This window comes from Scyliorhinus canicula, chromosome 4 (genome assembly GCF_902713615.1).
Source record: "Scyliorhinus canicula chromosome 4, sScyCan1.1, whole genome shotgun sequence".
Taxonomy (NCBI): domain Eukaryota; kingdom Metazoa; phylum Chordata; class Chondrichthyes; order Carcharhiniformes; family Scyliorhinidae; genus Scyliorhinus; species Scyliorhinus canicula.
In genome coordinates, this window is record NC_052149.1 from 117,808,187 (window position 1) to 117,834,545 (window position 26,359).

General features: G+C 45.0%; 1 protein-coding gene and 1 pseudogene across 19 annotated transcripts in view; one reads left to right on the forward strand and one right to left on the reverse strand.

Annotated features, from left to right (window-relative positions):
- Positions 1-26,359, reverse strand: part of rasal2 (RAS protein activator like 2) — a 551,722-nt gene that overhangs the window by 189,262 nt on the left and 336,101 nt on the right. For all 19 annotated transcript variants that reach the window (XM_038795091.1, XM_038795089.1, XM_038795092.1 and 16 more), the window contains one exon: positions 14,807-14,904. In XM_038795091.1, coding sequence (XP_038651019.1) covers positions 14,807-14,904 — 98 coding nt within the window. The remainder of the gene's footprint in view (positions 1-14,806; positions 14,905-26,359) is intronic.
- On the forward strand, positions 25,814-26,293 carry LOC119964921 (annotated as a pseudogene).

The window sequence follows — 26,359 nt, forward strand, 5'->3', positions numbered from 1 at the left end:
TTTGCTGGCCCTCGCCCACACTTCTCACACTCATCTGTCACCCCCTGGAAGAACCCACTCTTCCTCGCCGGAGTCATGTGTACTCTGTGTGCCACCTTAAACTGAATCAAACTCATCCTCGCACAATAGGAGGTTGAATTCACCCAGCGCAGCACCACACTCCACATTCCCCATCCTATCTCCTCCCCCCCCCAGCTCCTCCTCCCATTTATCCTTCATTCTCACCAATTGCTCTTGCCCCTGCCCATCCAACCACCCGTACATGTCCCCAATCCTACCCTCCCCTTCCACATCCGGAAGCAGCAACAATTCCATGAGGACATACGTTGGCAGCCTGGGAAACCCTTTCCACACCTTCCGTACAAAGCCCCTCACTTGTATATACCTAAATTCATAGAATCATAGAATTTACAGTGCAGAAGGCCATTTGGCCCATTGAGTTTGGAAAGAGAACCCTACTTAAGCCCACACCTCCACCCTATCCCCACTAACCCAATAACTTAACCTAAGCTTTTGGACACGAAGGGGCAATTTAGCATGGCCAACCCATCTAACCTGTACATCTTTTACTGTGGGGGAAACTGGAGCACCCAGAGGAAACCCATGCAGACACGGGGAGAAAGTGCAAACTCCACACAGTCACCTGAGGCCGGAATTGAATCAGGCTCCCTGGCGCTGTGAGGCAGCAGTGCTAAGCCCGTGTCACTGTGCCACCTTTTCGGGAGCTCTACCCCCTCTCCCAGCTCTTCCAGACTTGCAAACCTCTCCTCCAAATATAAATCCCTCGCCCTCACCAGCCCCACCTCTATTCACCTCCTGTACATGTCATCCGTCTCCCCCGACTTGAACCCGTGGTTCTCACATGACGGTGTTAACATCAACATCCCTCCATCCTAAAATGTCTCCTCAGCTGGTTCCACACCTTTATCGTGGACTGTAAACTGGGCTCTGAGTATATCTCCTTGGTGCCAGCAGTAGCGCCGGTCAGCATGGCCCTCAGGCTGGACCCCCGACATGGCTCTTCCTCCATCCTAACCCATTCTAAGCCCTCTCCTTTCCACCATCGCCTCATTTTCTCCACATTCGCTGCCCAGTAGTAAGGGCCATCACTAAGGGCTCTATTGCTAGCGCAAACTACAGTGACGACAGCAGACACCTCTGTCTTGTACTCCTATGCAACCGGAAACTGCTTGAGCTCACCTCGTTGGTCATTACACTCGCCACAAGAGCCACAAAAAGCAAACGCACCCATGTCACGATCTTCGGCCCAAACCCAAACCTTCCCAGAACTTCGAACAGGTACCACCACTCCACCTGGTCAAAGGCCTTCTCTATGTCCATAGACACCACTATCTCCGGTACCCGTCTTCCCGATGGGGTCATGATCACATTCAATAACCGCCTTATATTCCGAGAGTTACATACCCTTCATGAAGCCCATTTGATCCTCTACCACCACCCCTGGAACGCATCCTTCCATCCTCCCCGCCACTAACATAGACAACATTTTCACACTCTAGCGGGTCCTTCCCTTTCTTTGGAATTAACCTGTTCGTTGCCTGTGTCATTGTCTGTGGCAGATCCGCTTTCTCCAGCGCCTCACTGAATTCACCCAGTAAATGTGGTGCCAACTCCGCCGCAAACTCCTTACAGAACTCCGCCGGGTAACCGTCTGGTCCCTTCCCTGACTTCATCGCTCTTATGGTTTCCATTACCTCATTCAACCTGACTGACTCCTCTAGCGACTGCCTCCACTCCTCATCCAGCTGTGGGAATTGAAACCCATCAAAAAACCACTCCATAATCCCCTTCCTCAACCCCCCTCCCCCAGGATCGGCCATATACAATTTCTCATAATACCCTGAACGCCTCATTTATCCTCCCCGGCTCCGACACTACCACCCCTTCACTGTGTCCCCTCAGATCGCGGCCTCCCTCCCTAGCTGATGGGCTAGCATGCGGCTCACCTTCTCTCCATATTCGTACTGCACTCCCCTTGCCCTCCTTAGCTGCCCAACAACCCTTTCTGTTGTCAGCCTATCAAACTCCCCTGTAACTTCTTTCCCTTCGCCAATCACTCCCCGGTGGGTCCCTCGAATATTCCCTGCCAATCTCAACAATCTCATCCAATAATGGTCCATACTCCTCTCTCCTCTTTATATCTTATTGCAATGAGATAATCTCCCCCAAACCACCACCTTCAATGTCTCCCAGAATGTGGCCACCGATACCTCCCCATTTTGGTTCAACTCCACGGACCGCATCTTATGGCAGAACCCCCTGTCTGCTAACAACCCAAGTCTAGCCTCTATCCCGATCTCTGCTCCTGCCTGGAGGTAAGTCGAATCTCCAGCCCAGTGCGGCGTTTGGTCCGAAATTACAATTCCCGCATACTCCGGCCCCACCAACACCTCCCGGCTCACCGCATGTGCGAAAAGGAGTACTCCCTCTTGAAATGAAAATGAATGAAATGAAAATCGCTTAATGTCACAAGTAGGCTTCAAATTATGTTACTGTGAAAAGCCCCTAATCGCTATATTCTGCCGCCTGTTCGGGGAGGCTGGTACGGGAATTGAACCCATGTTGCTGGCCTTGGTTTGCTTTACAAGCCAGCTATTTAGACCCTGCGCTCCCTGGGTTCTGAAACCTCCACAGGTCCACAAGACCCATCTTTCCATAAGCCCTTCCAGTTCTTCCCAATCACAGCCTTCCCATTGACTTTGGGCTCAACCTGTCCATCCTCAGCTCCAGCACACAATTAAAGTTCCCTCCCATAATCAGCTAATGTGTGGCACCCAATATGGTGCATATACATTCACTAGCATCAACGGAGTCTCCTGTAACACCCCGCGCACTATCACGTATCTCCCATCCGGGTCCCGCACTTCCATGGCACTTACAAACCCCAACTTTTTACTCAACAGAATGGCCACTCCCCACGATTTCGAGTCAAACCCTGAGTTAAACACATGACCCAACCATCCCTTCCTCAACCTAACCTGATCCCTCACCCAGAGGTGCGTCTCCTGCAGAAAGGCTACCCCACCTTCAAGCTTCTCAAGTGCGCAAAGACCCAAGATCTCTCCACCAGCCAGTTCATCCCCCACACGTTCCATGTTATGAACCTTACCGGAGGCTTGTGCCTCCATTCCCCTCTACTGTCCGCCACCCTCCCCTACCGATTCTGTCCCCTTTAATTTCACTCAAAACCAGGCCCATTCTAGATGGCCCCCTTCAACACTGCCACGTCGCAACCACCTCCACCCCGTTTCCCAACCCCCCTCGGCCAACCCTCGCAGCCATCTCCCCCACCTCTTGACAGGATTTTTGAAGTACAGTTCTATATGCCACACGGTCGGGAGGGAAAGGTAATCTGCTCCTGTTCTTTTACACTAATTCACCTACCATAAATATCTTGATGGGACTCAGTGATTAAATGCTGAAATGATGATATCTTTTGACTGAACATTAAATAAATGTAGTCGCAGTGGTAGTTTCCTACACTACAACAGTAGCTACATTTCAAAAATTGTTTCATTGGCTGTAAAGTATTTTGGGATGTCCTGGGATCGTGGAAAGCACTATATAAATACAATTCTGTATCAACCCATTAGGAAGCTCTTGTGAATCTTGTTATTCTTCATCTATCATCACATGACTGAGCTGGGAACTTCTTAATGATTACACAGTACACGTTGGAAGCCCAGAGAAGTAAAAATTACACGGATTTGAAACAACGGTGCTTTTTCTGCAAGGGTTTTGTGCAGCCTGTGGAGGGCAATGTGATCTTCCCAGAATTAAGATTCTTTAATTTCCCGATCAGAATCATTAGTTTTGCAACAAAATGTTCCAACCAAATTATTGATTATGAAATAAATGCTTCTCAGGTGGAGTACTCACTTTAATAAGATGTCAAATAACTGAAGCATGATTAGAGAAGCTATCCAACTTGATACGGCTGTGTGACTGACTACTGGACAAAATCCCAGTGTAATACTTACTTTCAAACACAGTTATCAGGTTAGAAACTCTTTTGCTCAAAATTTTCAACACTTGAATGCACTTCTTGGATGACCCAGTTCTTAAATTCACTGTCCCATTTAGAACTGAGGCACAATGACCAGAAAGACTGGATTCATATCTTGGCCTGTGCTCAATATCTTCTCCTCAGATGAAACATGGGTTCCCAGGGTCAGGAGGACAAGTACTGACTTTGTTATGATGTCACAACAAGTTCAATAATCTGTTAACACTTGACGTTTAATTTTCCAAAATGAAAACTGCCACCTCAGCAAGGTACTGGAGCACAATTGGCACAGGTGAAATGTTATGCCAGAACGAGTCAATGGGGAGGATTTATCGACCAACCCGCCATGTGTTTTTCAGCAGCGGAGGCAGTCCACCAGTGGGATTTTCTGGTCCTGCCATTGTCAATGGGTTTCCCGTTTTTCGTCCCCCTTGTGCTGGAAAACCCTTGTGGTGTCAGTGGCATCTGAATATACTGCCGGCATGAACAGCCAGTAAATCCCGCCCAATGTCTTCAGTGCAGGAACAGAGAAAATTGGAATTAAAAGCACACTGGGATAAACTGAAAGAAACCAATTCAATTCATAATGCCACATTTCCAACCACAGAGCAAGACTGGCAGCGTATTCATGTACAGACTTTGGCCAAGGCAACTTTAGCAACTGAACCAAACAGACCAGAAGGAATCTAGCTTTTATTCAAACCTGCACTGCTCGCTGTTCTCTACACGTTACCTGTGATCGTGCACCAAGTGGCATCAGCTCTCTTGCTGGTGAGGTGAAACATAAAGCAGGCTATCCAAACCTTGTTGAATTTACTGACCCCATGACGACAAACTCACGGAAATGAGCACAGGATTGGATTTTGTTCAGATTCAGAGAGCCAACCAATATTCACTATTAAGCTGCATATATAAATAAGTATAAATAACAGCCACTTGGACAAAGTGCCGGAGATAGAACCATAGAAGATAGGAGCAGGAGGAGGCCATTCAGCCCTTTCTGCCTGCTCTGCCATTCTAGATCCAATATATTTCCTACTCTCTCGTCGGAATATCCACATACTGTTCCAAAAAACCTTCTTGGATACACTTAACAAATTCCTCACCATCCAGACCCTGAGCCCTAAGTGATTTCCAGTCAATATGAGGAAAATTAACACTACAACAACCCCATTATTTCTACATCTATCCAGAATCTGTTTACATATCTGTTCTTCAACTTACTGTGGGCTGTTGGGAGGCCTGTAGTACACCCCCATCATAGTGACTGCCCCCTTCCTGTTTCTGAGTTCTACCCACAATGCCTCATTACTTGACTCTTCCATGGTGTCCTCCCTCTGTACCCCATCTCTTTTACCTTCCTCCCCGTCTCACCTCAAACACTTATATCCTGGAATATTTATCTGCCAGTCCTGTCCCTTTTTTAACCAAGTCCCCATTAAAGCAACCACATCCAAGTTCCGCACGTGAATCAATGCTTTAGGTTCATCGCTCTTACCTGTTATACTCTGTGCATTGAAGCAGATACATTCCAGACTTCCAGGCCCACTGAGTTCGACCTCCCCCAGCCTACCCTTCCTCTTAGCCAGCCTGACCTTGGTACCATGTTCATCCCCAGTCTCTACACTTGATGGCTTCCTGTCCTAATTCATACTTTCCTCCGAAATTAGTTTAAACTCACTTGTATAACAGAGACTGCCAAGGCTAATTGACTGTAATGGGTACATTCCTCACAGCCAGAATTCACCACAATGTTCAAAGAAGGATTTTATACAATCACAGACCCAAAATGGTTACAGCATAGAAAGAGCCCTCATGTTCGTCGTGTCCATGCTGGCTCTCTGCAAGAGCAACTAAGCTAATCCCACTCCCACTCCCCCTCCCCTTGATTTTCGCCATAGCCCTGCAAATTTTCAACTTTATTAAATGACTGGTTTGAATCTAAACAAAACAATAAACTTAAATTCTGGTCTTAAACATGGCTGAATTATTTGACTTCTCATAAATTATAAAAGAATAGTTCTAAAAATCCAGAAAATAATTAATTTACAGCTACTTAATTGTTCTCCATCACTAAAGTGATTAAATGTTAAAGTATCATGAGCTAAAATTGAGAGTGCTGTCTCACAAACTAGTCAAGCAACAGTCTGATAGTCACATTCATGAAATCATACCTTACAGATAATGTCCCAGACACCATCATCATTATCACCCAGCAGAGGAGGCGGTGGCACAGTGGTATACAGTCAGGAGGGAGTCCTCAACATCAACTCAAGACCCCATGAACTCTCATGACACCAAGTCAAACATGGCAAGGACACCTCCTGCTGATTACCACATACTGCCACGCCCCCTCCCCCACAGTTGAATTAGTACTCCTTCATGTTGAACACCACCTGGAGAAAACACTGAAGGTGGCAAGGGTGCAGAATTTACTCTGGATGGTTTGGTCCTCCTAGACTTCCATCCTCTGCTGGCTGAACGTCTCATTCAAGAAGTCCACCAGCTGCTCCGCTGGCCACAGGGCAGGCAGGGCTGACCCTTTACCCTCCGCCATTTTTACCTGCGGCGCACAAAGATTTTCTTGCTCCAACTGCTCCCTTCTTCTCAACCCAATTCTGGTCCGTGGATCCATCCACCAGCACCACCAGTGGAGTTCAACGCCGATCACCAAGAGTTGCTCGGTAGTACCACCACAGACCAAACTGGTTGGATGCTAAAGGACAAAGATGTTGGACTGGGACTGCGACAGGTGGTGAGGGAACTAACAAGTGGGAAAAGCATACTTGACCTCATCCTCACCAACCTGCCTGCCACAGACACATCAGTCCATGACAGTACCGGCAAGAGTGACCACCGCACGGACTTCCGATGTTGGCCATGGAGTGAGTGGTTGCACATTTGGCAACTCCTGCACAAGGCGGCATTTTTGGTCCCTTTCCCCCATTTGCTGGATGGATATTTTGGTGAAAGAAGGTGCATAGGTGACTGAGGAAAGTTAAACTCCACTGGTGGTGCTGGTGGATGGATCCACAGACCAGAAGTAGGTTGAGAAGAAGGAGCAGTTGGAGCAAGAAAATCTTTGTGCGCCACAGGTAAAAATGGCGGAGGGTAAAGGATCAGCCCTGCCTGCCCTGTGGTCAACGGAGCTGCTGGTGGATTTCTTGAATGAGACATTCAGCCAGCAGAGGATGGAAGTCTAGGAGGACCAAACCAAGGAAGCGGTACCACTAAAAGCAGGAATCGATCGGCTGGAGACCCAAGGCCAGGCTATTCGGAAATTATTATTATTATTATTAAGTGGTGAAGGCACACGGGAGAGGTGGGAGGGCACGAGGAGCAGAGTACCTCGTTGGCGACCGAGATCTTAATGATACAGCAATTCCAGAAGTGGCTGAAGGAGAAGGTGGAGGATCTGGAGAATCGCTCCTGGAGACAAAACCTTGGATTTGTGGGGATGCCTGAAGGCATCAAGAAAGCAGACACTGGCTCATATGTAGCCAAGATGCTGGAGAAGTTGATGCAATGGGGCCTTCAACTGGCCCCTGGAGGTTGACCGGGCGCAGATGAGGAAGCCGCAGGCGAACGAACAGCTGAGGGCGATGGTGGTGTGGCTCCACCACCTGTTTGGCTGTATTGTAAACACATCTTTCTTGCCGATCAAGTCCTGGAGTGGGACTCAAACCTGGATCATGTGGAGAGACAAGGACACTACCCATTGAATCACAAGGCCTCCTGGTACTAAGGAGCTTAAGGATGAATAAGAGAGGAAGCTTATAATGTTGCTAAGAACAGTAATAAGTTTGAGGATTGGGAGTGTTTTAGAAATCAGCAAGGGAGCACCAAAAAGTTGATAAAAATAGAAAAAATAGAATGAGTGCAAATTTGCCAGGAATATAAAACCAGATTGTAAGAGCTTTTATAGGTACGTAAAAATTAAGAGGAGCTCATGGAAACATTGATCAAATTATCATGAAGAATGAGGAAATGACAATGAGTGACACTGAGCAAATATTGTGTCTGTCTTCACTGTAGAAGACACAACTTACATACCAGATATAGAGGTTAGCCTAGGGAATTAAGACAGTGAGGAAATTAAGTCATTCAACATCAGGAGAGAAACAGTATTGGAGAAACCTAAGGACTAAAATACAACAAATCCTCAGGACCTGATGGCCTACACTCTTGTGTTCTAAAAGAGGTAGCTGCAGAGATAGCGGATGCAAAGGCAATGATTGACCAAAATTCCTTAGATCCAAGAACGGTCCCATCAGATTGGAAGTTGGCAAAGGTAACACCGCTTTTCAAGAAAGCAGGAAGAGAGAAAACAGGGTACTATTGGCCAGTTAGCCTAACATCTGTCATTGGGGAAATGCAGGACTCTATGAAGGAAGTCTTAACAATACACTTAGAAAAGTACAACATGGTTTAGAAAAAAAAAATTCAGTTGGAAAAATGTATTTGTTTTTTGATGATGTACCAGCAGAGAAGACAAAGAAGAACCAGACATTTTAGTGCAACAAAAGCAGAAAATGCTGGAAAATCTCAGTGGTCTGACAACATCTGTGGAGAGAGAACAGAGGTAACGATAAGTCTGGGTAACTCTTTGTCAGAGGTCCAGACTCAAAACGTTAGTTCTGTTCTCTCTCTGTGCTCTCTGACCCACTGAGACTTGCCGGCATTTTCTGTTTCAGTTTCAGATTCCAGCATCCGCAGTAATTTGCTTTTATATCAGAAAATCTAGTGGATGGATTTCCAAAAGGCATACAATAAGGGCCACATAAAAGGTTAATCCACAAGCAAAGGGGCTAATGGAATTGGGAGTGATATATTAGCAAGTATAGAAGATTGGTTAATGGACCGGAAGCAGAGAGTAGGAATAAATGGGGAGCTATCAAGTTAGTGGGCTGTGACTAGTGGAGTGCTGCTGCAATTAGTGCTGGGACCTCAACTATTTATAATCTATATTAATGACTTATATGAAGAGACAGAGAGTAATGTACCAACATTTGCTGTCAAATGCAAGCTGTAAAGAGGAAACAAGGAGACTGCAAAGCAATGTAGACAGGTTCAGTGAATGGCTAACAACAGGGATGATCTTTCAGGACTGAGATGCAGAGAAATTTCTTTACTCAAAGAGTTGTGAATCTTTGGAAATCTATGCCCCAGAGGGCTGTGGATGTGCCATCATTGAATATGTTTAAGATTGAGATATACAGAGTTTTGGTCTCTCAGGTAAAATCAGGGAAAGGCAGAGAAGAGGAGTTGAAACCCAAGATCAGCCACAATCATACTGAATGGTAGAATGTGATTGGCTACATGGCCTGGTCCTACTCTTATATTTCTTATGTTCTTACGAGCTTGAAGCCAGCCTGCACTTCTTAAAGGGAACCTGGACCTCTTAAAGATGCATTCTGCCTGTAACAGAGGGATTGTCTCCAAAAACATACCTCACATGGAAGAAAGTAATGCAACGGAATACCAGCGGGAAGGTTTCCAGGTTTTCCACTGCAGTCATGAGACACAGGAGATGGAAAGGAGGAAAGATATGGGCGGGATTCTCCAACCCGCCAGACCTGTTTTCTGGTGCGGTGCGGCGTGCCCCCGCCGGCAACGGTATCCTCCCTCCCAGCAGCTAGCCAATGGGGTTTCCCATTGTGGCCAGCCCACGCCGTCGGGTAATCTGTTGGCGTGAATGCGCTGCCAACAAAGCGGAGGATCACGCTGGTGGAGAATTCCAGCCGTGGTATTTCCGATAGGGGCTGGGAAGGCCTCAGATGGAAAGGGAATGAAATAGATAACATGCAAGTCAATTCAAGGAATGTAGCCCTGAGGATCTGGTTGCATTGCCATAATCAGTTTAATGAACTGGTGATCACTGCTGTGTATTGCAACATGCCCAGTTAACATTTCCCCTCTCTCTTGGAGAACAAGGTGTCAGAAAACCGGAGGGGCAGCAGACAACTGGCAGGAGACAAGCAGATTTTCAGCTTCTGAGACAGGAGGAGATAGTGGCACAAATTATTGAGCCAGCAGTGACCAAGGCCATTATAACTGGCATCACTGGTGGCATCCAGGTTGTTCCATTTTCAAATCCCACTTCACTGACATCCCACATTTTGGTGTGAAGTTATATATGGCATCACCATGCACTTCGTTCTGCAAACCCAGTGGAAGGGCATATCTGTCAGACTGGGCCTGCAGCATGTGGTGAGAGAACAAACAAAGTAAAAAAGATCTCCTTCACATCATCCTCATCCGTCGGCCATTTCAGGATGCATCTGTCCATTACAGTATTGTTAGGAGTAATCACTGCACAGTCCTTGTTTTGAGACGGCGTCTGGTCTTCACACTGAGGACACCCTCCAGTATATTGCGTGGCACGGTCTTGATAAGCGGGATAGACTCAGAACAATCAAGCAACTCAAAACTGGGCATTCATGAAGCACTGTGGGCTATTAGCAGCAGCAGAATTATATTCGCCCACAACTTTTAACTTCATGGCCTGCAAATCCTTCACTCTACTTGTAAAAAGTTTCGGAGAACTGAACAGGAGCAACACCCAGAATACCTAAAAATGAGATGCGAATCTGGTGAAGCTACAATGCAGGACTACATACTTGAAAAAGAGTGGAAGCAGCATGCAGAAGAAGCAAAAGAAAGAGCTAAGCATTCCCATAACCAATGGATAAGATCAAAGTTCATCAGTCCTGCCACATTCAGTTGTGAATAGTGGTGGAAATCAATGAAGTGGAATAGGCTCCATAAAGGTGCCCACCTCAGCAATACTGAAGTGCACACGCAGGCAGAAATATTTGCAACCAACTTCAGACAGTAATGCTGAGCAGTTCATCTACCTTGGCCTTCCCCGAGGTCCTCAGCAATATAATGACAGTCTTCGGCCAATTCAATGCACTCTACATGACAGCAATGCCTCAAAGCAATGGATACAGCAAAGCCTATGCGCTATTGACAGCACCCCAGCTGAAAAATGAAGACCTCCACTTCAGAACTAGCCATGCCCTTAGCCAAACTGTTCCATCAATCTCAGTCAACAGAAAAGTGATGAAAGGTGTCATCAACAGTGTTATCAAGAGGCAGTAACTCAGCAAAAACCTCCATACTGGTACCCAGTTTAGGTTCTGCTAGAGTTCAAGGCAATAGAAGGCTAAAAAGCTGAATTCCGGAGATGAGGTAAGAGTGATTGCCCTTGACATCAAGGCAGCGTTTGACTGAATGTGACATCAAGAAGTCCTGACAAAACTGAAGTTGGGGAATCAAGGGGGAAATTCTCCACTGACTGAGGTCATACCTAACACAAAGGAAGATGGGTGTGGCTGCTAGAGACAAATCATCTCAGTCCCAGGATATTACTGCAGAAGTTCCTCAGGGTCTCATTTTCATTTGCTTCAACAAGGAAATACGTTCCATTATAAGGTCAGAAGTTGGGAGTTTGTTGATGATTGCAAAATGTTCAGTACCAGAGCAACTCCTCAGACACCGAAGCAGTCATTGTCCATATGAAACAAGAGCTGGACAACATTCAGTGTTGGGCTGTAAGTAGCAAATAACATTCACCCAAGTGCCAAGCAATGACCATCTCCAATAGAGAATCTAACCATCTCCCTTCATGTTCAATGACATCACCGCTGCTGAATTACCCCCATCATCAATATCCCAAAGGTTAACATTGACCAGAAACTTAACTGAACAAGCCAAATAATAACACTCAAAAAGCTCAACACCATCCAGGGCAAAGCAGCAAGCTTGACTGGCACCCTATCCAGCATCTTTTAAAAAAAATTTAGAGTACCCAATTCATTTTTTCGAATTAAAGGGCAATTTAGCGTGGTCAATCCACCTACCCTGCACATCTTTGGGTTGTGGGGGCAAAACCCACGCAAACACGGGGAGAATGCGCAAACTCCACACGGAAAGTGACCCAGAGCTGGGATCGAACCTGGGACCTCGGCGCTGTGAGGCAGCAGGGCTAACCCACTGCGCCACCGTGCTTCCCCCCAACCAGCATCTTAACCACTCACTCCCTCCACCATTAGCACATGGTGGCAACAGTGTATACATTTAAGGAAACTTCCCATAGTCTCCTTTGACACCACCTTCCAAACCTATAACCTCTCCCACCTAGAAGATCAAGGGCAACGGGCATGTGGAAACATTACCACTTGCAAGATACTTTCCAAGTCACACAGCAAACTGACTTGGAGTCAGAATCATTGCACACCCTCCCTGACTGCATTGTGGTTGCATATGCAGCAGTTGAAGAAAGCTACGCACTACAATCTTCTTAAGAGCAATTAGGGATGGCCAATAAATGGTGGCCTTGCCAATGATGCTCACATTACAAACAAATAAACGAAAAGCCTCTTCCCTCATGCCAACATTCACCTTTCGCATTTATGCTTTCAGATACCCAAGAGTTGCTGCCTGGCCAGCCAGTGCAGTCTCACGATGGAAGGGTGAAAGCAATCGCACACTCCTGATGAAGAAGAATCATTATTGATCTGACGCTCACAGCTACCAGCTCAGATATTGGTACTGCTTGTACTTCAGGTGGTGGTATAGAGGCAGAATTAGATCTGGTGAATCCCTGGACATTAGCCGGCTGCAGCTTGGCCAGTGGAAAAGATAGTGTGTGTGCTAGTTTCCTGAGGATGAGGATGCAGATGGGTCCTGCTGTAGTGGACTCAGATGAGGGCATTAATAGGGTACATGCAGGAAAATGAGACCGACATGCATATATATATATGCATGTCACCGTGAATGTGAGCCCTGTGACATCCGGGCTATTCCCATGGGTGCACAAGCGCTGCTGCCGTAAGTTTCTGATGGGCCTGATACACAGGACCGAGCAGGGCCACCAGCTCAATGCCTGCATCCATGCCAGGCCACCAGACATAACTCCTAGCCAGTATTTTCATTTTGGAAATAGCGGGTGAGCAGCATGAAGGTCTTTCAAAACTAAGGGTTGGCCTTTTGCAGGTACGACAACTGTTGTGCCCCACAGGAGGACACTGTCTTCGACAGTTAATTCCAGCATCTTGGTTGAAAAAGCCTTCAACTCAGAAGCTGTCGCCGTGGTCCACCGGATGAAACCAAATGTCGCACCTTTGCTCAGAGTAGTTCATACCGCGTCCAATCATGGGTGCAAGTAGCTGTCACTGGCAAGGTGTCCATGAAGTTGAGGACTGCCACGATATTTTGTTGGCCATGGGAAGATCCACCAAGATAACCAGCAATGGAAGTCAACCTAGTACATCGATATTCGCGATCGACGTGACTGGATGATGTTCAAAGCCAATAGCAGAGCCCACTTCTGGATCCGGGTTGACACAATTGGTGGTACCGCTTTATTCTCGCAAAAGAGGCCAAGCAGCAGTTTATAAGATATGACAAAAAATGGCAGCCATAAACGTATTGGTGGGAGTGTTTAACTCTGATTACAACCGGCGAATCTTCTTTTTCTATACGGGCATAATTGCGTTCAGCAGCCATTAACGTCCTGGAGGCAAAAGCTATTGGACAGTCCTGGCCATCACCCATGCGGTGGGAACGGACACCACCAATCCCTTACTGCGATGCGTCATACATCAAATAAAAGAGTTTTGCAGCTTCAAAATGAGTGAGGAATTTGGTCGCTCCAATGGAAAAATAGTCCATCAATTGGGTCTGCCAAGTCACACTTAAGCTTGTCTGACTCCTTTCTGAAGACAATACAATATGTACCTTTGGAGGGTCAGTGCAGACTCAATGGACCGAATGGTCTCCTCCTGCCCTGTAGTGATTCTATAGTGCCCAACAGCACTGCTCGTTTTGAACTGCTTAGCTTGAGTAAGCTGTATGCCTAGAAATTATAAATTTTCAACTCAAATCCAAGTGTGCAATTTCTAAGACAGAAATGAAATTGCCCACTTCATTCAATGACTTGTAACCAGAAGTTTGGTTTCCAGTAAAGGAAAAAGTTGAAACTCAAGCAAGGAATTGTGAAGGACTGACAGTGATTTCATGAAATATATGTATGTTTGAAAATAATGCCTCCGAAGGACAATTAAATAATTAATAGTTAACTAGTTCTTGCCTTACATCAAAATGTAGCATAACTGTAATGTGCCTGGCAAGACAATAGACATTGATGTTATGTTTTTGTGCTGTCCAATATCAGTATTTCTTATTTCCATTTCAAAATTAGTTCCTAAATAATCACCTGATTATAATTTTGCTGACTTGTCAGTTCCATTCTATGCTTTTCCAAGGAACAAACCAAGAGAAGGGACTCCCTATGGAAGTTCAAAAGTGAGCCCATGTCTAATGATATTACTGCTTGATTCATGTTAATTCAATTCTTGATCAATGGCACATTTTGAGAATCGTCAGTTTCAGGCACTTTTGAGTGCTTACCCAACATGATTTTAGCCCTTTATAGTTATACAATTAGCGAATGATTTCATGAGTTGGCCAATCAAGAATCTGCCCATCCTGTCTTCAGGTTAGCTAATGTCAGCCTTGTCAAATAAAGCAGCAGCCTTCTTGGAGATGAGGGAGCAGGAATGTTTCTAACATTGAATTAAAATATGAACAGGTTTACATGCTGGTGGTGTTACTGCAATATCACACAATTCACAACAGATAGTTTTTTAAAGCTTTAACGATGAGGTGCCAATTAAAATCATGACATGCAATATTCTGCATAATGGGAAGAAAAATAAAATAAATAAGAATTAGAAGTAACAGTTTAATGTTATTAATTAGAGAATACACCACCTTGAATGGAGATGTAGAGTCCTCCATTCCATTCGCTTTCTCAGACGATCCTGGACCCGAAATACTCCTCCGCCGTGGCGAACGTTCTCCAGGTGGCTCTGCAACAAACACGTGTTTAAAGTCAACTTTGACATTCATACAAGCACAGTGCTGTGGTAGAAACAGACAGTCAACACAAAGACTGCTTTTATTGCAGCCTCACTACATGACTGGGCATATATATATTCTCTAAAATAATTAGAATATGACAATAAACCAAACAGCAGACACAGACAGGCTCATTTATCAAATCTATGCCAGGAATTACTTGCAAAAGCACTTGCTGACATGAACTACACTTCAGGTTGCTCAATGAAGCATTCGCCGTAGAGTACTTGGAGGCCAAGAATTGTAAGAATCACCCTGGGACAATTTTGTATCTCCCACTGAGTCAGTTACAAAGCAGCGTTCACAACCTGCCATTGTTCACTGCTCTCCACTAAAAGTATCAACATAGTCATTGAAAGATTTGCAAGATCACCCAGTCAATTGTCCAGGGGAAAGATGGGGCCTCAACTTGTCAACTACCTTCAAAAGGTACAGGTGAGGACACGATGCATTGGAGGGAAACGTGGTTTCCACACTCCGTTTCCACACATGAAATGGATGCAAGGCAAGTTATTTCTCGCAATCCATTTGGAATAAATTGTACCATCTAAAATTGAGACTATCAGAATATCAAAGTTCATTGATTGGGCTGATAAAACATTATTTAAAATATGATCATGTTTTAGTCACTCTCCATAGATGGGAGCAGCTAGAACAGGGGAGTTAGCTGTTCCTAGAGAATGTCTTGAGCACTGGAGTTTGCAATCTCTATAAAAAGAAATGTAATATATTTTTATTCAACAAGTTCCAGGACAACATAACAGGACTACAGCTTGTGAGCACCCGTGGTGTAGTAAAGCTTGTGAGCAATGGGTGTAGTACAAACAATTTATTGTTTTTTACAGGTTGAGAATCCCTTATTCAAAATGCATAAGAGTCGAGTGCAGACCCAGAGTCCTCAACCGTTCCTCATATGACAAGCTCTTAATTCCAGGGATCATTCTTGTGAACCTCCTCTGAACCCTTTCCAAGGCCAGCACATCCTTCCTAAGATACGAGGCCCAAAACAGTTCACAATACTCCACATGGGGTCTGACCAGAGCCTTATACGGCCTCATAAGTTATAAGCCTGCTCTTGTATTCTAGCCCTCTTGACATGAATGCTAACAAATTTTGGAATATACTGCACAGGTGCGGTGCACATTGGGAACTGCGCATGTGTGGAACGTTGGGAACTGTGCATTTGCAGTGTGCATTCGGAACAGTGCATTGCCCAGGAGCATTGTGGGATTTCCCATTCATAATGTCACATCCGCTCAACCTGCAGTACGCATCTCTATAAATGTCCAAGAAGCCTGCTTGCGATCTTGGACCCAAGCAGAATTTAACATGACTGGTCACAAATGATCACCTATTCTTGAAGACTGCAAATGATGACTGGTGATGACCTTTTCCAAAGTTGAGCACTGTAATATGCAGAGTTAGGGGCTATGCAACTGTCCCTGGACAGGTAGCAAGAAGCAGAGACTTGAACAAATACAATTTAACCGGAAATTAAACCTGCCACTTCAAACAGGCTGGTAATTTCTCTCATTACAGAGGTGCCAAGAATAACCTGCCAAATAATAGAGCATTTTTTGTCGTCATATAATTTATACTTTCCTTCACAGTCGTGTGGGTAATAATTTCATTGCTATTGGCCTTTAGAATGTAGAGACACCCATCATAACTTTTTTTTTGAACTGAGCCCCAAAATTTCAATTTAGAAACATTAGTGCTTCTCGGTTATTTTACCTCTTTTTAGGTAAAAATTTTGTTATTTTGTTCCCTCTCCATTTCCCAAGGAAAGCCAACAACCTGCTCTTTTTGTCTGTGAATCTGCACCCCATTGGTAAAAATCTCATCTTCCCACAGCAACATCCCTTCATCAATTCCACTCTGATGCTGCTCATTCTAGGCAACGCTGCCTAGAAACCAATTGCAATATTTTAAATGTGCTTGGCAAGGACAATACTAATTATATTAAAAGCAAGATTATGTCAGCATGCTCCAGTCAACACCACTTACAATAAACGCATGCTTAATATATGGTTGGAACTGCAGCCAAAATAGCTTTTTGTAAACCTAATTCTGTTGACAATATAGGAGAAACATTTATTTTATGTACAGATTCCAAATGCAATACGCATTAAAAATTAGAACTTCTTGATCCCCGATCTGGGATAGTGGTTCAGCTTCAGAAGAATCTTGTTCTGAATTAGACTCTAGAGGCTGTGGGGGGTGGCATGGAGAATAAAATCAGCCAAGGTTACTCTTGAATACTATTTGGCAATCAGTTCTAAGAAGAGAAAATTAGGGGAGAGGAGAGAAGAAGAAAATGAGGGAAGAGTGAGGAAAGAGCGATAGAGGGAGAGTATATGCACATAGTATAATGGAGAAGGAGCATACAAGACATTGCGTGGGATTTCCCAGCCCCCCCCGCGACAAATTTTCCGACGGCAGAACCAACCCGCCATTGGTGGTATCGTCCGGTCCTGCTGAAATCTGTCGGGTTTTGCGTGCCCTGCACGCTCCGCCGGCTAGGAATGTGCTGTGGGGGTCGCCATCGGTAGGACCGGAAGGTCTAGCCGGCAAGAAGGGTCGGAAAATATTGGTAATAGGGTGGGAAAGTATAGCCTGAGATCAGGACTTGAACTACCTGTGATGCTCCCATCCACTTATAGGGCATATGCACAAATCTATTTCAGTGTAAATGTGAAGAAATTAAGTACTAGCAGTTGTCAGTGCTCCTTATAGGGGGCGGTGGGGGTGCAGAGGCTGTGGTATATTGCATTGTCACTGGACTAGTAATCTCTGGGGCCCCGGGTTGAAATCCAACCATGGTAGATGGCGAAATAAACATTAGCACTTTGGAAGAAGGAACAGAAGGTACTGTAGCTAAGTTTGCAGGTGATCCAAAGATATGTAGAGAGACAAATAGTATTAAGGAAGCAGGGGGGCTGCAGAAGGACTTGGAGAAGGGCTAGGAGAGTGTGCAAAGAAGTGGCAGATGGAATACAATGTGGAAAAGTGTGAGGTTATGCACTTTGGTAGGAAGAATGGGGGCACAGACTATTTTCTAAATGGGGAGTCCTTGTTCAAAATTCTCTTCAGGATAACGTGCAAGTTCAGTCGGCAATTAGGAAGGCAAATGCAATGTTTGCATTCATGTCGAGAGGGCTCGAACACAAGAGCAGGGATGTACTTCTGAGGCTGTATAAGGTTCTGGTCAGACCCCATTTGTGTGCAGTTTTGGGCTCCGTATGCAAAGAAGGATGTGATGGAAAGGGTCCAGAGGAGGTCCACAAGAATGATCCCTGAAATGAAGAGCTTGTCATGAGGTACGGTTGAGGATTCTGGGTCTGTACTTGTTGGAGTTTAAAAGGATGAAGGAGAATCTTATTGAGACTCACAGGATACTACGAGGCCTGAATACAGTAGTTGTGGAGAGGATGTTTCCACTAGAAGAAAAAAATAGAACTAGAGGGCACAATCTCAGGCTAAAGGGACAATCAGCCAGAGGGTGGTGAATCTGTGGAACTCTGGAGGCCAAATTACTGAGTGTCTTTAAGACAGAGATAGATAGGTCTTGATTAATAAGGGGATCAGGGGTTATGGGGAAAAGACAGGAGAATGGGGATGAGAAAAATATCTGCCATGATTGAATGGCGGAGCAGACTCAGTGGGGTGAATGGCCTAATTCGGCTCCTATGTCTATGGTCTTATGATATTTGAATTCAATAAAAATCTGATGATAACTATGAAATCATTGTCGATTATTGTAAGAAATAATATTGTTCATTAACGCCATCTAGCAAGACACTATGTTCTATGTTTTTCATGTGTGGTACGATCTGACTGGACTGTACGTAGAACGATACTTTTCACAGTACCTTGGTACACTTTACAATAAATCTAAATCTAAACCCAAAACCTAAATGCGGGCCCAGCCAGCAGCATCCACATCCCACAAATTAATAAAAATACACTGCTCAGGGAATTGAGGAGGGAGAGAGAGAAGGGAAAGAAAATTATGGAGGTGAAATGGAATAATTCAGGAATTTCATTTCCAACCTGTACATTGCTGAAAAAGATGGTACTGAAACATTCACCTGTGCTATTTGTCTCAATATTCCTCATGGTAGTACATTCCCATTCTTACCACTCTGAATAAGGAAGTTTTTCATAAATTCCTGAACAGAGATAAAATGGAAGAATGCAATCACTACAGAAGACAGGCAATGAGCCATTATGTCGTAAGGGAGCCAAGGAGTGATCTATCTAGGTTTGTCCAATGAGTGCTTGCAACCCAACCTGCACATCACTGAAGATAATTTAATCCTGCATGTCAATGATCAAGGAATAATAAACTCAACGCAAGCAAAAAGCAAAGTAACAGGGTCTGAAATCAAGACCTGCCTGTCCTCAAAGAGTGTGAGGGGACACAGGAGTTTACAAAGAACGCAGCTGACTGATGAGTAAGTCCTGTTGAGTATTTTTCAAACTAGATTCAATTGTAAGTCATTGTTTTCGCAAGGGCAGGGACTTTGTCTTCAAAAGTTTTAAATTTAAAGGGTTTAGTCATGTCAGGAGAGCTCAAAGCCGGGGTTTGGTCCTCTTGTTCCATGTGGGAATTCAGGAATGTTTCCAATCCCCGGGACCAGCATGTGTGCAAGAACTGTGTTCTTTAAAAATTTGTTCATGAGATGTGTTCATCACTGGTTGGGTCAGCATTTATTGCCCATCCTGAAGGCATTTAAGAGTACACTGCTGTGGGTCTGGAGTCACATGTAGGCCAGACCAGGGAAGGATGAAAGATTTCTTTCCCTAAAGGACATTAGTGAATCAGATGGGTTCTTTTACAAAAATCGACAATGGTTTCATGGTCATCACTAGACTTTTAATTCCAGATTTCCAGTGATAAATGGAGGCATTAATGAAGTACAGAAAGTACCCAAGAGAATGAGGAGGTAGATCTGGAACTTAGGGAGAGAAACTATGACGTGAGCAAATTGTCGGAGGGAGTGACAAGGTATTAGAGGTGTTGGCTGGTTTGAAAATGAACAAATTTCCAGGTCCAGATGAATCTCGTCTCAAGGTGCTGTGGGAGGCGAGGGAGAAGATTGCAGGGGCTCTGATGCAAATTTTTAATTCCTCTCTGTCCACAGGAGAGGTGCCAGAGTATTGGCGAACAGCTAATGTGGCCCCACTATTTAAGAAAGGTTGTAGATATGAATCAGGGAACTACATGGACCAGCGAGTCTCACATCAGTGACAAGGAAACTACTGGGGAAAATTCTGAAGGAGGGAATCTATCTCCACTTGGAGAGGCAAGGTTTGATCAGGAATAGTCAGCATGGCCAGAGGGAGGTCATGCTTAACAAATGTGATTAAATCCTTTGAGCATGTGACCAGGTGTGTAGGTGAGGGTAGTGCGGTTTACATGGATTTCAGCAAAGCCTTTGGCAAAATCCCACATGGGAGACTTATGATGAAGGCAAATGCACATGTGATACAGGTTAACTTGATACGGTGGATTCAAAATTAGCTTCGCTGCAGGAGGCAGAGGGTGATGACAGACGGCTGCTTTAGTGACTGGAAGCCAGTGGCCAGCGGTGCACCAGCGACATCTGTGCTATTTCCCCTATTGTTTGTCATTTATATAAACAACATAGATGATTGTGGCGGGTAGATCAGTAAATTTGCAGATGACACAAAGATTGGCCGGGTGATAACAGTGAGGTTGAGTGATTTGGGTGACAGGAAGGTCAAATGGGCAGAAAAGTGGCAGATGGAATTTAACCCTGCAAAGTGTGAGGTGATGCACTTTGGAAAGAGTAATTTGACAAGCAAGTATTCAATGAATGGCCTGACACTGTGAAGTTCCGAGGAACAAAGGGACTTTGGTGTGTTTGAAGAGAAGGGCAGGTTAACAAGGTGGTGAAAAAGGCATATGGGACACTTGCCTTTATCAATTGAGGCATAAATTACAAAAGCAAGGAGGTCATGTTGGAGTTGTATTAAAATTTGGTGAGGCCACAGCTGGAGTTGTGTGTGCAGTTCTGGCCACCACATTATAGGAAGGATGTGATTGCACTGGAGGGGGTGCAGAGGTGATTCACCAGGATGTTGCCTGGGATGCAACATTTAAGTTATGAAGTGAGGTTGGATAGGCTTGGGTGTTTTCACTAGAGCAGAGAAGACTAAGGGGTGACCTGATCGAGGTGTACAAGATTGAAGGGCCTGGATAGGATGGATAGGGAGCAGCTGTTCCCCTTAACTGAAAGGTCAGTTACAAGGGGACACAAACTCAAGACGAGGGGCAGTTTAGGGGCAGACTTGATGAAAAATAATTTTAACCAAAGGGTGGTGATGATCTGGAATGCACTGCCTGGGAGGGTGCTCGAGGGGGGTTCCCTCATATCCTTTAAAAAGTACCTGGATGAGCACTTGGCACGTCATAACATTCAAGCTATAGGCCAAGTGCTGGCAAATGTGATTAGGTAGGCAGGTCAAGTGTCTTTCATGCATCCGGCGAGCGAAGCGCTTCAGTGCAGTAAACAGGGTTAAGTGCGGCCTCGTCAGGGAGTTCCCACTGAGGCCCCTGATCTACCTGGCTGGGCGTCAGAGAGCAAAGTGTTTCTCGGCCCTCCGAGCACCAGGAAACATCCGGCTAATCTTGTGCGCTGCAGGACTCTGTGCCCATTTGAGTAGATTGCACCCTTAGTCTCTAAAACAGAGAATCCATCCCTTAAAAAAAAAAGTGACTTTCATGTGGTGGTGCAAACTTGATGAGCTGAAGGGCCTCTTCTGCACTGTGTTTTCTGTGATTCTCTGTGGTTCTGCACTCAGTATGTTATCATTCAGTACCTGCTGTCAAGGTAATCTCCAAAATGAAGTAAAAAATTAAACAATGAAGAAACAAAGTGCTAATTCTGTCTTCTGGCACACTATGTACTTCCATATTTGTTAGTTTCAGACCAATGCAATATTACTTTAGGATAGAAGCAGAACAGTTGAAGTGTTCCATTGTGCACCTATTCTAACCTGTGAAGTAGCAGCACTAACAATAGGCCCGTGTGGCCCTTTTGAAGTCTAACAGCAACCTTTTGTTGCTATCCTCCCTCCCGGAACTGGAGAAGGCCCTTTTTCCTTGACCTGTATGTGTAACTCTCTTTTTTAAATTTAGAGTACCCAATTCTATTTTTTTCAATTCAGGGGCAATTTTGTGTGGCCAATTTAGCTGGCCCGCACATCTTTGGGTTGTGGGGGTGAGGCCCACGCAAACACAGGGAGAATATGCAAACTCCACATGGACAGTGACCCGGGGCCGGGATTGAACCCGGATCGTCAGCGCCGTGAGGCAGCAGTGCTAATTACTGCGCCACCTTGCTGCCCTTGAACTCAAGTAGAAAAAATGCACGACACCAGTAATGAGCCTAACCTGGCTCCGAGACTACCCCAGACAGTTCTTTCCATTCATATACTTCCAAGTTTACTCAGGTCATGTATATTCATTTATGCTGTTGAACATAAGACAAGAAGCAGAATTAGGCCACTCGGCCCATCGATTCTGCTCCGCCATTCATTCATGGCTGATATTTTCTCATTCCCATTCTCCTGCCTTATCCCCGTAAGCCCTGATCCCCTTATTAATCAAGAACCTATCTATCTCTGTCTTAAAGACACTCAGTGATTTAGCAGAGTCAGTAAGAATTTGAAACAGCATCTTTTATTTGTCATAGAGTCACTACTGTGCAGAAGGCTTTTCGGCCTATTGAATCTGCACTGACCCTCTGAAAGAGCACCCTACCTCGGCCCACACCCCACCATAAGCCAATAACCCCACCTAATCTTCTGGACACTAAGAGGCAATTTAGCATGGCCAATCCACCTAACCTGCACATCTTTGGACTGTGGGAGGAAACCGGAGCAACCGGAGGGAACCCATGCAGACACAGGGAGAACGTACAAACTCCTCATAGATAGTGACCCAAGGATAAAATTGAACCCGGGTCCCTGCTGCTGTGATGCAGCATTGCTAACCACTGTGTATCATAGAATCATAGAATTTACAGAGCAGAAGGAGGCCATTCGGCCCATCGAGTCTGCACCAGCTCTTGGAAAGAGCACAAGTGCGCACACATGACAGGTGGATACTGTTGCACGTTTTGCTATGGGTGTAAAACGCGTTTATTGGGGTGTATTAACTTGCCTCTGTTAAAGGCCGTGTGCTTAACACCACTAGGCTCTGTCTATGTATTTTTCAGCTCAGGAGTCGCCAGTTGCCGTATAGACAACTCACATATATTCCAAGGTCAGGTTCAAAGTAATAAAACGATACACCGATTAGTAAGTTCCAAACGATCAATATTTATTATACAATTATAATAAATACGCATGCACACACTAAGGGACTAAGCTATGACTAAACTAAGCAAACAGAATACTTAACTACACAGGAACAGGCAAGGTCAGGGAGCGAGGCCTTCGTCCCGGTCTTGGTCTGCAACCTTCAGAAAGCGTGCTGGTCACTGGGGGTCTAGCGGGCTTGGTTCGCGTAGCGAGCGTCGTATTGGCACTTACGGTTCGGCGGCTGGTGCTCAACGGCTGGAGTCAGGATACATGTTGGAGGTCTTGGTCAAAGCCGGAGCACGAAAAAACAGACAGGACCATGTGTGGGGGTCTATATTTATAGGGGTCCCCAATGTCCTTCCCTCTTCCTGGGCGGGCTTTACCTTTAGGTATCGATTGGATCGCTTCCAATCGATATCTTTTGAATTCCTCCAATGTGAGGGGCTTTCTCGATGGTGGGGGCGGTTTCTATAGTGGATACTTCTGGTGCTGCTCTGTCTGGACATCCACTTAAAGTATCTTATTCAAACCCAAATGTTGCCATTGTGTGTGCCTAGATCTGGACTGCCTCATTAGTATGTAGAACGTTCTGCCATTATCACCTTTGGTTGGAGATCTTCCACCTGGCCAGAAACTGGTTTTGCTGCTTGCAAAATGCTAATGAGTGTTTGCAGGCTGTTTGCCTTGGCTAAACTGTTTTTCCCTACAGTCTTAGCGATTCTCCATTTTGTTTGGTTCAGTGTCCATTTTAGGTGGCTACAGTGGCTACAATACAAACGTGAAATTCAGATCTCGTCAATAGTAATCACTGCATTCGTTTTACAACAATTTTGCCAAGGAAATAAGCAGCAGAACAGTCACAAACAGCCTTACTAATACAGAGCATAAGCACTGCATTACTTTGGCCAATGTTGCTGCCTCCTCTGCTAAGTGACCCCATGCTGCCACCCCAAAACAAGTGTGAGGTATGACTCCAGTTTATTCAATCAATGGCTTTCCCCCCCCCCCCCCCCCCCACACCCCCAACAGTACCCCATTATTCACAGATGATTACAAACAATTAATTGCTTGCTATTTTCCGTATAGCTTCAGTCAACAGGCCAGATGAATGGTGACTGATAAGTGCTGACTGAAAAGTATTTCCAGCCAACATTCAATCTATCAACACTAGATGTTCACAGACTGAGGTGATGCTAATTTATTTGACATTTCCTTGGGCTTTAACAATCTTTCCTTCAGTTATGTGCAATTAGGATAATCAAAGAAGTTACTCTGTTTTATGATTAAACCACAAGCAACAAGAGCTCACCATCTCTATAAAATGATGACAATGATTTTTGGTGAGAGAGGAGGTTAGCAAGATTTGTTTTGGATTTCTCAAAGAAAGACACAATGGCCCCTGTGAGAAGCCTCCTTCTGTGCTGTAAATTTGTATAAGTAATGGACTGTAACTTACAGATAGCCATTTTATTATGGAGTAAATCGCAGAACCCACCCAACAACTGAGTAAGTGAAATCAAAGTTTTTAAATATGATTGTTACTAACAATGGAAACGGTTATCACTACCACAGAGAGAATCATAGAATCATAGAATTTACAGTGCAGAAGGAGGCCATTCGGCCCATCGCGTCTTCACCGGCCCTTACAAAGAGCAACCCACTCAAGCCCACGTATCTACCCTATCGCCGCAACCCAGCAACCCTCACTTAACCTTTTTGGACACTAAGGACAATTTAGCATGGCCAATCCACCTAACCTGCACATCTTTGGACTGTGGCAGGAAACCGGTGCACCCGGAGGAAACCCACGCACACACGGGGAGAACGTGCAGACTCCGCACAGACAGTGACCCAATCGGGAATCGAACCTGGGACCCTGGAGCTGTGAAGCAATTGCGCTAACCACTATGCTACCGTGCTGCCCACACGTGCATTTAGTGCATTTAGAGTTACAATTGACCAAAAAAAATCAAACTACTTTTGTAGAAGACCAGTTATGCCTAACATCAACAACTGCAATTCTAAAAGACATACCACACCTCGCCCCGTTTCAAAACGCAACACAGCTGAAGTAATCCACTTACAAAAATAGATGATAAATCTCTACTGTCAGGCTCTACAACATCCAGTTCCTGAAATTTCAGGTTCCTGCCCAATTCTGATTCCAATGAGCAGTCCAGATCCAGACAAATCTTGGCTCCTTCTTCAGCTTCAAAATCCCAGTAAATCTCACCTTGACAATTAAGTTGACTGTCCAAGTTAAATCAACAAAGTCTGCATATTGTGAACACTTAATTCTATCAATCAGTAAGTAATTGTCAAAATGTCAAAAATAATTACTGATCTATATTACCTAATTCCCCTCCCTGCTCAACTGTACAAAGCCAGTGCAGTTCAGTGACCATAAGAGGAAATATGTGGATTGAATGCAATGCAACATATATTTCAGGGAATAATGCTAATTAGCTTGAACTAACACTTTGTCACCAATAGGTTCAGGAGTCGGTGGGGACCGACTGCGCACAGATGTCAGGTTGGCGGGTTGCCATGGAAACTGTTGACTGGTTGGCGTTTGGGTCACACCTAACTGAAAACCAATGTTTAATGCACTGAAACCCCAAAGTTATGCTTTTTTGGCAGGTTGATGTCGCTTCCTGAGAAACCCCCCCGGCCACTGACAGGAGCTATTACTGGGAAGTGATTATGAAAGCTGGTATGGTGGATGAGTTTGAAAAGAAGTATGAAGCTTTGAAGATTCCACAACCCATTGACACACAGAAGGAGAAGATCAGTGCCTCGGAACAAGAAGCTGATCAGAGTGCTCAGTCCTACACCCAAGCTTCTATGAAACAGATTTCCAAATATGAGAAGGAACTGGCCAAATTCAAAAGCATGGTTCTATTTGACCAGGTGGCCATTGAGCACTTGAATGATGCTTTCCCGGAAACCAAACTGAACAAGGAGAAGTATCCCTTCTGGCTGCACAAGCCCATCAGTGAGCTGTAACTGTTTCCTGCTCCAACTTGCGCTCTCTACAAATCTTGTAAAATAAAACAATGTTCAGTGTTGAAA